The 11,811-nt window shown below is 49.6% G+C and overlaps 1 protein-coding gene across 1 annotated transcript; it reads left to right on the top strand.

The window, feature by feature from the left end:
- Nucleotides 1–6,471: 6,471 nt before the first annotated feature.
- Nucleotides 6,472–11,811, top strand: TCHH (trichohyalin). The gene is made up of 4 exons (XM_054691552.1): nucleotides 6,472–6,609; nucleotides 7,336–8,504; nucleotides 8,565–9,421; nucleotides 9,497–11,811. Exons 1-4 carry the CDS (start codon nucleotides 6,472–6,474, stop codon nucleotides 11,809–11,811), a joined length of 4,479 nt encoding a protein of 1,492 aa, XP_054547527.1.

The following is an 11,811-nucleotide window of genomic DNA, read 5'->3' on the forward strand; positions in this document are numbered from 1 at the left end:
CGCAGGGCAGGACTGGGTGACTCCCAGGAAAAGGTCCAGTGCCTGTGCAGTGCTGGCACAGAAGAAGGCACTCAGGAAAAGTTTGTCACTGCGAGCTTACTATGGGAAGAATGGAGAAAAGCCCAGTCTGTCTTCTGCTTCTCCACTAGTGCTGGGGACTCCGGCAGATGCTCACCAAAGGCAAAGGGAAAAGATTGATTGGTTCCCCCAAAGGCCCTTCAACCCTATCCTCTTTCCCTACCCGAGTTTCAGTGGTTTTGAGGATAGACTGAGGAAAGGGAAATTTTTAAAAAAAGAAGAAATGAGGAAAAGAAGAACATGAAAGGATGCCAGAGGTGAGACAGGGATGGTAGGGGGGAGGTGGAGTTGAGAGAAGTAGGTGCCCTTCTGAACGCGGAGGGTCAGAAAGCCACTAAAAATCCTGAACACTAACCACCCACCCTTGACTTGTTTCCCCTCCATCCTTACTTCAGGCACAAGAGGGGGGTTCAGGCTGGTGAAACACCACCATTGGGACTCAATCCCCGAGGTGATTATTGACTGCCAGGCAGGGCCTGAACAAAACATCCTAAGTCAGACTGGCCTGCACCGTCCAGAGCCAGAGGGGCTCTTCGACACATTCTGGGGGCCATGGCCTTTATTACCATACCCCAAAGCATCCCTCAGTGTAAAGCCTCTGTTTCCAATCTCCTTTGGGGTCTGCCTCATTGTCAGGAGCAGAACTTTCAAAAAAAATTTTTTTTAATTCTTTAGTAAGAGTGACTTACCTTCTACTAGAAACAGTAAGTCCAAAAAGAATAGAGATGACCCCCCAGCACCTCTATCTAGCTGCCCCTTCTTTCACACAGGAGCTGTGAACCTTTTTATAAGAGATGACTTATAAAGTTTATGAGTCTATAAGTCTCCACAGCCTTGTCAAATATTCCTGCTTCCTTGCATTTGTGGCTTTCTTCAAATTACAAAATTAAATTCATTTTTCCCAGGCAGTGTGTTTTGACAAATCCTAAAGTTCTGTGAGATTGAGGAGCTGCTGCTTAGGAAAAAGACACAGTGACAGAATGGAGAAAACAACTCACTTAAAATTGATGACCAATTTAATGACCAAGAAAGTCAGGGGCCTCTGCTCCCCTGGGTGACAGCAGGAGTGGGCAGAAGGTGGAAGTGCTCTCCCTGGGCACTGTACCCAGTCACCCTGCATGGCATGATGTAAGATGAAAGCATCTGCTGACTCGCAGAGGTATAATTACCACCAGGGTGGGGGTATAATTAAAGTAAGGATAATTTACCTAAAGAAGATAAGAATTAAGAATTATTAATGATCACAATAATTAGCCCTTTTATATCTAAGAATCACAAAATGCTTTACAAGCTGTAATTATCACAGCTCCCCACTGAGGAAAGGATTCGTATCTTATAGCACCTCACTTAACAGAGGGGTGAAGTGATGGGCACTGGGGAGGAAGGCAGAGGAGGTGGAGTAATGCTCCCCGTCATCTGTCCTGTAAGTGGTGAAACTAGAAAGAGGCCCCAGAAGGGCTGACTCCCATTATGGTGGGTGCCTTCATCCCTAAGTCATCATTCGAACCCACAGAACTCTATCCCAGATCAAGCGACTCATCTCATTCTGACCTGTTGGCCATTTAAACTGCCACACAGCAATAAAATTATATCCTATCACCAAGGATTTTACTAAACACCTAGTGTGAATAAAAGATACTGTTTTGCCTTCAAGGAACTTAAAACCTAATCAAGAAGACAAAACAAGCACCCATTAAACTTGAGAAGAGCATGGAAATGACACATTCACTGGTACTGGATTGTATGATGCTCACAATGTGGGGAATTTTACTAAAAACTGAAAATCATTATATGTGACATCAAGGAAGGTTTGAGGGAGTAAATGGAATTTGTGCAGAACTCAAACAAAATACATTAGGTTTTCGACTGGGAGAGGTGGGTATCAGGAATGGGTCATTAAGAAGAAGCGATAAGAAAACTTGAAAGGTTTAACATATAACTTTAAAGGAAGGGTCTTCACTGGACAGGACTGCATAGGGAACTCAAGAATCTAAGCCATTTAAAATCATTCTACTTGCACATTTTCCTAGAGTTCTGCATCATGGCTCATAACAGATTCTGCAGAAGTCTATTGGGTGGATTATGAAATTGGGACCTTTTTTAAATTTTCACAGGGCTGTTTTCCAATAAGAGCAAACAGAGTATGGTCCTGGTAGAATGTCACAGATATTCAAGTCTGTTTTTTCCTTTTTCTGGGTCCTGATGGAAAAAATGGAAAATGTGCTTTTGAACGAGGTAAAGACCAGGAAGACATATTATTTCCTTAGCTCTCTACTGATCCAGCTCAGCTCTACTTGCACATTTCAGCACCTATGAAGCTTCGTAATTGATGTAATATTAAAGCATCTGAGTGATACTGATTTTATTTTCTCTTTTCAGTTCCTCTATGATGAAGAGCCAAAATCTCAAAACCAAGTAACACTACAATACTACAGCTGTGCTCTAGACCCATGGCATTAACCCTTGGTCAAGAAGGACTTTCTTACTGCTGGGAGCAGGAGCACTTGGGTCATTCCTGGGCCAGTCAGTATGTTGTCTGACCTCTCAGTGCCTTAGTCTCCAGTCTTATAAAATGAAGATAATGAGGCTTTTTGTCTATAAAACATATAGAGAACCTCAGATTATAAAAACATCATTCTTTTTGGATGAACCATAATGTGTAAACACTGCCACATTTCAAGGATTCCCAGTTGGGTTTTTACAAACATAGACTGAACTAATGTGTTAGAATTTGATGCTTTTCTACGTTCTCTGGCATTCACCAACCTTTTGAAGAACTAGAAAGCAATAAAAAAAAGTCCTGTTGAAACCTTATGTCAGGAGTTCCTTTCAAGATTATATTTTTAAATGACAACACTATGTAGTAAAGGAACATTATATAGCAATGAGGACCACTTCATTAGGAGAATATCAAACTTGGCTTTTAAATTTAGCATTTGAATCTGCTTACAATCTTGCTGATGATGGCAAGCAGAGCACAGGAGAGAGGCAAATTCTCTTAGTTTCATGTAGGTTTTTAAATATTTCTCCTTGTGTTGTACTGTTTTATATGAAAGTGGGTAAGACAGCCATCACTGGTTTTAAGATCCCCCTTCATTCAGAGTGGAGAAAGACTTCTGTTGTTATATATATTCAATTTCAGTCCTTTTCTCAAGGCTTTTCAGGAGGCTATTCACTGTGTCTGCCCCTACATTTATTTTGCTTATTCAACTATGATTTTAGAATAATTAATATTTTCTCTTTATTCTCATAGAACCAGATAAAATCCCATTCCTCTTGTGAGCATATTTACTCTAGAAAGGTAATAGAATCATACAAATACATGCAACATCTGGACAGAGGTTCCCCAAAGCTCACAAATAGATGGATAGAAATAGAATCAGACACAAGGCAGAGTTTGTCCAGGTAATTCCTTAAATATACCCATAAAAAAGACTAGTGCCATCTGAGAAAGAGGTTCGTGATGATTTGTGGTTGCTGTGTATACAATACCCATGATGGTCCTACCCTAGAATTCCAAGATCAATAAAGCTGTACAAAATCCTGAATAGAATAAAGAGAAATGTTCACTCATTACTAAGGACCTGCTACATCAAGTTTGCTAAAACCACCAGAAAGAGTGCTAGTTCTAGGATAACCCTCAGATCCACAACATTCAAGAGTCCTCGAAGGGACAAAAGGGAGCCAGGCTTACAATTGTCTTCCCATCGCTGTCAATTCCACTTCCCTCTTCACCCCATGTCTGGAATGGCAAGTAAGGGAGCAAATAGAACCCACATATTCACCTCCACTATCATCTGGACCAATCCACACATAAAGGATGAGCCATCCAGATTTGGGATCCAAAACTTTACTTTCCATCAAAGGAGCCTAAAGAGACTCCTCAAAATTCAGAAAACTAATATCTGGCTCTGTTGGACAAAGGGGGAGTGAGAAATGTCAAAAACCACTGAATCATTTAATAGTTTTCATAAATCCATTGTGAACCAGTTTCATGTACTCTGAGGCATAAGGGTGGGAGTCACGGACAACCAGGGATAAAATCCAGTTCCTTACAATAAAACCCTACCGAGATTCGCAAATGATTGACAGGGTTGAGAAAGCCCTGACAGATGTAATGGGCTAGAATGACCGATTACCTTAATGTGCTTCCAGGAGAAGCAGAGTCAAGTGTTTAGATGTCATAATCATTAGTAGCTTGGACTAAGCAGGATGATTATATCTACAATAATGCATTACACCAGCTCTTTTTCTCCAGGGGCTTCAATATGCTAATGAGAGAAGAAATGAGTGCCTTTCATTTACATGTAAATGAAATGAAGAATGAAATTTCACAGATTTCAAGTTTCCTTATGCATAATTTAATGAAAACATAGCTTTAAAGTACCGTTCAAAATTGTTTACTATGTAGGAAAACCTTGCAAGAATACAAATGCAACTTTTCCCATCTGCATTTTTAGACAAAAAGCTAGACAGAATTCCCTATTCCCCCTCATTGTCCTAGAATTGCTTCAGACAGGGCTAAAAGCACCTCCCTGCAGGTTGTGACAGCCCAGGTAGAAATTAATCAGTTCACATCAGTTTATGTCAAGCTTTCTGTTTAACCCAATCTAGAATTCATATCTTTTATAAAGTAAATGGCTTAGGAGTTATTACTTTGTCATGAAGTCAAAATAAGTTAAAATTCTAAACACTTCCTTTGTTTTATCATTTTATTTAACTTTAACAATTGAGAAAAGAGAAATCCTGTCAAATATTCTACCATCATGTTAGGGCCAGGACCCTAACGTCAGGAGGTAAGGTCTGTGAATCTCGTGCCAAATAGCTACGTGAGCAAATAGTGAGATAAACAAGCCATTCGTGGAGACAGAGGTGGAGCTGGGCTTGGTTAGGAATGAATCAGGCCATCCTACAGAGTGGGCGTCTCCTCCCCAAGTTGTTCTCCAGGGCACAATTAAAACCCCTATAAAAGGACCAGCTCCCAGTTGTCCAGCACACTTGCCAGCGGTGTCAGCGAGCACTTGACTTCTTCCTCTGGTGAAGTGGGTAAGCCCCATTCAGTGGGATCATCGTGTTCTTCTGTACAATTCTTCGTTGTCCAGCTGCTGTAGATCTTGCAGGGAGGGGGGGTGGTATATTGTCAGAAGGCATCAGTGTCTTACAGGGATACCTATCTCCCCCTAACTCCATGCCAACTTTTCATAGTTGAAACCATCGCTTGAATGGAAACTGGCTCTTCTTCCAAAGGCTCTGAATTCTATAAGCTTGCTTTCATGTCAAAAAGGAGTTAGGGGATGATGCTGTGTGATTTTGATGGGATTCATCTTGCTTCAAACTGCCATCTCAAAAGTCTGTCCCAGCTCTTTTTATTTGTTCTACACATACGATTATCATCATGTTGTTATGGCATCTGAAGTATTAGAATTGAGAAGTAAAGAAGACAGCTTGATGAACCACTATACTCACCCCAGTCAGTGAAGTTTTCATGTATAACACAGATCTGCTTCTGGCTAAGTCCTGTCTTTTATAATGCAAGATGCAAATGATTTATTTGGGTTTAACAAAAGCTAACCATAAGACCAATACTATTCAAAGTTTTCCAGTTAAGTTTGACCCACTGACTCTGGTAGTTAGTCATAAAGTATCTTTCAGTGCTTTCAATAATTGAATATCTGTAAGATAGTTGAGTTCAGGCAGGTAACATGCACTCTTGCTTTTCTGCATTGCTATATTTAAATAATTACAATGCCATCTTTGACTAGGAAGAAGTAATGTTTAATCTCAGAACTGGCTACTTATGAATTATATTCCTAGATCTCTTATGGACTATAATGTTGAAGAATAATCCACATTCAATTTTCATTTTCTAGTTACTACCTGAAGTGTTGCTGCCATGAGTGGGTGTTCATTCTTCTATCCATTTTAAGATTTTCTCAAATCTTCCTTCACCTTTTGGCTTTTACTTCTCTTCTTTGTTCAACTTTAGAGGAAGATGCTTATGAGTAGCAACACATCAAATTTAAATTTCTACACTCCTGTCTTCTTTATCTGGTCTGAAGTATTCTGGGGAGCTAGAAGAGAGATAAAGAAAGGAGATGGATATTCCAGACTAGGTGGACAATCAAAAGACTACAGGATGGCCTGAAGATGATTCCCTGGCTTGAAATTTCTCAGGATTTCTCTTCCTCTTTTTGAGTAAAATATTCAAAGATAAAATGCTTTGAAAGCCAAGGTTGAAAGTGATTACTGTTGTAAAGTAGATTATTTAAAGGTCTACCCGAAACAGAGGGAATGAAGCTTCCCAAGATCAGACTCAGAATTATGATTCTTGATGCTATTTTACTGTTTATTTTATTGTTCAAGGTTTACTTGAACTTGAAGGAAGAAAAAAAAATGTCTCCACTTCTGAGAAGCATCCTTGATATCACTGAAACTTACAATAAATATGCCTCACATGATTGTGATGGGGCAGCACTAAGCAAGAAAGACTTGAAGAACCTCCTTGAAATGGAATTTGGAGACGTCCTTCGGGTAAGCAATAACAAGACAAGGAAATCTCTATTGATTTAGAAGTATGAAAATTCTTCTTAGAAGAGGCCAAAACAAGGAATGGTGGCTTTAGATTCATTTTACATATGACAGCTCCACACCACATGCCCCATTCATACCTGAGTCTGAAGGTACTGACTTGGCATTGAAATTTCAGTATTAAAGAAATTGCTGGCAGGTATTTCATGTAGTTGATGCAAAGTCATTGTGAACAATATGTTCCTGGGAAGTTATCACCAAAGATGTCCAATCAAATGAGATTTGGAAGGGATGTAAATTTACTTCCAATTTCCAATAATTCAAATCAGCCTGTTCTTAACTAAAATGGTGTTATCATAAATGTTTTGTCTGGTTTCAAACACAGAATAAAAATCAACTCAGGGATACCAGCTATTTCAAACAGATATGACTGCTGTAGATCTTCATAAATGTCCATTACATTTCTCTCTTGAGGGTGTAAATTCTTATTCAGCCAGCTGCAGATAACTTTTGATCAGCCTTAAGTTAGTAGAGGCAAGATTTGCCAAGAATGCTTTAAAATGAGGTGTTCGCATTTGACACGGAGACATGACTACACACTAGGTGTTTTCTAATTGCTCTTAATGTCTTTTGAATGTCAACATATCATAACTATACATTGTGTGAGAGAAAGCTTACTGCTTGTAAATAAATAGCGCATTGTAAAATTTTTGTTTTCTCCTTTTTCAGAGACCACATGATCCGGAGACAGTAGATCTGATCCTGGAACTTTTGGATCGCGACTGCAACCAAGTTGTCGATTTCAATGAATTCCTCCTGTTCATTTTCAAAGTGGCTCAAGCTTGTTATTATGCTCTCAGTCAGGCCTCGGGGCTAGATGAGAGGGGAACCAAGAGTGAGAGAAAGGGGGACCCGTTACAAGATCGCAGACAAGACGCCCAAAGAAGGTTCGAGGCCCGGGACAGACAACTGGAAGAAGACCGCAGGCAGAGGAGGCAAGAACGCGAGAGGGAGCTCGCCAAGGAAGAGCAGCAGAGGGAACAGCAAGAGAGACGTGAGCGCCTCGACAGGCAGCGCGGCGACGAGAAGCAGCGGTGGCAAAGGCGAGAACGCGAGGAGCGCCTTGAGGAGGAAGAACAGCTACAGAGGCGTAAGGGATCCGCGCCAGAGTCTCCCGACCAAGAGCAAAGGCTCGAGCGCCAGGAGGAACAGCGGTTGCAGAGGCGCGAGCGGCAGGAGCTGAAGGGCGAGCGCGGCGAAGAGGAGTCCCAGTGGCAAAGAGAACGCCTGGAGGAAGAGCATGAGCTGCGGAGGCAGAAGCGCGCGCAAGAGGAGCCGCGCTTGGAGAGGGAGCGGAGGCGCGAGCAGGAGGCGAGGCGCTTGGAGCAGGAGGCGAGGCGCGAGCAGGAGGAGCGCTTGGAGATTGAAGAGAGGCGCCAGCAGCAGCTGAGGCGCGAGGAAGAGCCGCGCTGGGAACAGGAGGAGAGGCGCAAAGAGCAGGAGGCGCGCTTGGAGCAGGAGACGCGCTTGGAGCAGGAGGAGAGGCGTGAGCAGCAGCTGAGACGCCAGGAAGAAGAGAGGCGCGAGCAGAAGGCACGCCTGGAGCAGGAAGAGAGGCGCGAGCAGCAGCGAAGGCGCGAGCAGGAGGTGCGCCTGGAGCAGGAAGAGAGGCGCGAGCAGCAGCTAAGACGCCAGGAGGAAGAGAGGCGCGAGCAGGAGGTGCGCCTGGAGCAGGAAGAGAGGCGCGAGCAGCAGCGAAGGCGCGAGCAGGAGACGCGCTTGGAGCAAGAGGTGCGCTTGGAGCAGGAGGAGAGGCGTGAGCAACTGAGACGGCAGGAGGAGAGGCGCGAGCAGGAGGCGCGCGTGGAGCAGGAAGAGCGGCGCGAGCAGCAGCGAAGGCGCGCTGAGCAGGAGACGCGCTTGGAGCAGGAGGAGAGGCTTGAGCAGCAGCTGAGAAGGCAAGAGGAGAGGCGCGAGCAGGAGGCGCGCCTGGAGCAGGAAGAGAGGCGCGAGCAGCTGCGAAGGCGCGAGCAGGAGACGCGCTTGGAGCAAGAGGTGCGCTTGGAGCAGGAGGAGAGGCGTGAAGAGCAGCTGAGACGCCAGGAGGAAGAGAGGCGCGAGCAGGAGGCGCGCCTGGAGCAGGAAGAGAGTCGCCAGCAGTCGCGGGGGCGCGAGCGGGAGACGCGCTTGGAGCAGGAAGAGAGGCGTGAGCAGCTGAGGCGCCTGGAGGAGGAGAGGCGGCAGCAGGAGCGGAGGCGCGAGCAGGAGGTGCGTTTGGAGCAGGCGGAGAGGCGCGAGCAGGAGCTGAGGCGCCTGGAGGAGGAGAGACGCGAAAAGCAGCTGAGGCGCCTGGAGGAGGAGAGGCGCGAGCCGCAGCGGAGGCACCAAGAGAAAGAGGAGAGGCGCGAGCAGGAGCTGAGGCGCCTGGAGGAGGAGAGGCGCGAGCAGGAGCTGAGGCGCTTGGAGGAGAGGCGCGAGCCGCAGCGGAGGCGCCAAGAGGAAGAGGAGAGGCGCGAGCAGGAGCTGAGGCGCCTGGAGGAAGAGAGGCGCGAGCAGGAGCTGAGGCGCCAGGAGGAAGAGGAGAGGCGCGAGCAGGAGCTGAGGCGCCTGGAGGAAGAGAGGCGCGAGCAGAAGCTGAGGCGCCAGGAGGCAGAGGAGAGGCGCGAGCAGAAGCTGAGGCGCCAGGAGGCAGAGGAGAGGCGCGAGCAGGAGCTGAGGCGCCAGGAGGCAGAGGAGAGGCGCGAGCAGGAGCTGAGGCGCCAGGAGGCAGAGGAGAGGCGCGAGCAGGAGCTGAGGCGCCAGGAGGAGGAGAGGCGCGAGCAGGGACGGAGGCGCGGACTGGAGGAGAGGCGCGAGCTGCAGCTGGCTGAGAAGGGGGTGCAGGAACGAGCCCGCGAGCTGGGCGAGAGTCGACCCCCGAGATGGCAGTGGCAGCTAGAAAGCGAAGTCGAGGCGCGTCAGAGCAAAGTCTACTCCCGGCCCCGCAGGCAGGAGGAGCTGAGGCGCCGCCAGGAGCAGGAGGAGCTGAGGCGCCGCCAGGAGCAGGAGGAGCTGAGGCGCCGCCAGGAGCGCGAGCAGCAACTGCGCCAGGAGGAGCGCGAGCGCCTGCGGGAGCAGGGGGAAGAGCCGCGCCGCGACTTCCAGTGGCAGTGGCAGGCGGAGGAAGAAAGCAAGAGGCGCAGCCAGCGGCTGTCGGCCAGGCCCGCGTGGCGGCAGCAGCGGGAGAGGCAGCTGAGAGCCGAGGAGCGCAGGGAGCAGGAGCCGCTGCCCCTCGAGGAGGAGGAAGAGGAGCTGCGCCGCGGCAGGGAGCGGGCGCGGCAGCTCCGCGAGGAGGAGGAGCAGCTCCTGGAGGAGAGCCTCCAAGAGGCGCGCGAGAGGAGGCGACGCCAGGAGGAGCAGCGCCGCGGCCAGGCGTGGAGGTGGCAGCTGGAGGAGGAAAGCCAGAGACGCCGCCACGCGCTGTATGCCAAGCCGGCCGAACGGGAGCAGCTGCGGGAGGAGGAGCAGCTGCAGCGCGAGGAGGAGCTCCTGCAGCGGGAGAAGAGGCGCCAGCAGCGCGACAGGCAGTATCGGGAGGAAGAACAGCTGCAGCAGGAGGAAGAGTGGCTGCAGAGAGAGCAGCGCGAGAAGAGGAGGCGCCAGGAGCGGGAAAGACAGTATCGGGAAGAGGAGCAGCTGCAGGAGGAGGAGCAGCTGCGGAGGGAGAAGAGGCGCCAGCAGCGCGACAGGCAGTACCTGGAGGAGGAGCTGCAGGAGGAAGAGCACCTGCAGAGAGGACGCCCGGAGCGGGAGAGGCAATATCGGGACGAGGAGCTGCTGCAGGAGGAGGAGCAGCTGGAGAGAGAAAGGAGGCGCCAGCAGCGCGACAGGCGGTACCTGGAGGAGGAGGAGCTGCGGCGCCAGGACAGGAAGCGGCAGCTTAGGGAGGCGGATCAGAGCCGCGATCTGAAATGGCAGTGGCAACCAGAAAAAGAAAATGATGCTCGTAGGAACAGGATCTACTCCAGACGCAGAGACAATGAAGAAAAGATCCGGCAAGAGGAAGATTTGCAGGAGCGGGAGAGACGCTTCCTGCAGGATGCGCAAGAGGAGAGAGCGCGCGAGAGGGGCTGGCAGCGCCGCGACAAGCAGGCCCCAGCCGAAGACCTGCTGGAGCGAGAGCTGCGGAGGGAGGCCGAACGGCGGGACGGCAAGTTCCGAGAGGAAGAGCAGCTCCTGAGAGAAGAAAGAGAGGAGACAAGACGCCGCCAGGTGCGCGACCGAAAGTTTCTCGAAGAGGAGCCGCAGCTGCGCCGCCAGGAGCGCGAGCAACAGCTCCGCGAGGAGGAGCAACTTCTCCAGGAAAGGGGGGAACAGCAGCTGCGCCGCCAGGAGCGCGAGCAACAGCTCCGCGAGGAGGAGCAACTTCTCCAGGAAAGGGGGGAACAGCAGCTGCGCCGCCAGGAGCGCGAGCAACAGCTCCGCGAGGAGGAGCAACTTCTCCAGGAAAGGGGGGAACAGCAGCTGCGCCGCCAGGAGCGCGAGCAACAGCTCCGCGAGGAGGAGCAACTTCTCCAGGAAAGGGAGGAACAGCGGCTGCGCCGCCAGGAGCGCGAGCAACAGCTGCGCCAGGAGCGTGACAGAAAGTTCCGTGAGGAGGAGCAGCTGCGCCAGGAGCGCGACAGAAAGTTCCGTGAGGAGGAGCAGCTGCGCCAGGAGCGCGACAGAAAGTTCCTCGAAGAGGAACAGCAGCTGCGCCGCCAGGAGCGCGAGCAACAGCTGCGCCAGGAGCGCGACAGAAAGTTCCCTGAAGAGGAACAGCTCCGTGAAGAAAGGGAGGAGCAACTGCTGCGCCGCCAGGAGCGCGACAGAAAGTTCCGTGAACTGCAGCGAGAGCAGCAGGACGGGCTGAGGCGTCCGCAGGAGCGAGAGCAGAGATACCGGGCGGAGGAGCAGTTTGCTGGCGAGGAGAAAAGGCGTGCGCAAGAACGCGAGAGGAAATTTCGCGAGGAACAGCTCGGAGAGGAGCAGGAGGAGGAGCAGAGGCGCCGCGGAGAGCGCAACCTGCAGCAGAGCCGTGGTCAAGCTTGGGAGACGCGGCCCCAGGAAGACAAGGCCCGTCGGCAGCTTCTGGAGCCCGGCACGCGTCAGTTTGCCAGTGTGCCTGTGCGCTCCAGCCCTCTCTATGAATACATCCAAGAGCAGAGATCTCAATACCGCCCTTAG

This window comes from Talpa occidentalis, unplaced genomic scaffold (genome assembly GCF_014898055.3).
Source record: "Talpa occidentalis isolate TD23 unplaced genomic scaffold, MPIMG_talOcc4v2.1 talOcc4.9, whole genome shotgun sequence".
NCBI classification, from domain to species: domain Eukaryota; kingdom Metazoa; phylum Chordata; class Mammalia; order Eulipotyphla; family Talpidae; genus Talpa; species Talpa occidentalis.

Coding starts and splice junctions, on each gene's coding strand:
- TCHH (XM_054691552.1), top strand. CDS start 6,472: ATGTCTCCACTTCTGAGAAGCATCCTTGATATCACTGAAACTTACAAT. Junction 6,610..7,335: donor AATTTGGAGACGTCCTTCGG/GTAAGCAATAAC, acceptor CTCCTTTTTCAG/AGACCACATGATCCGGAGAC. Junction 8,505..8,564: donor CGGCGCGAGCAGCAGCGAAG/GCGCGCTGAGCA, acceptor GCAGCTGAGAAG/GCAAGAGGAGAGGCGCGAGC.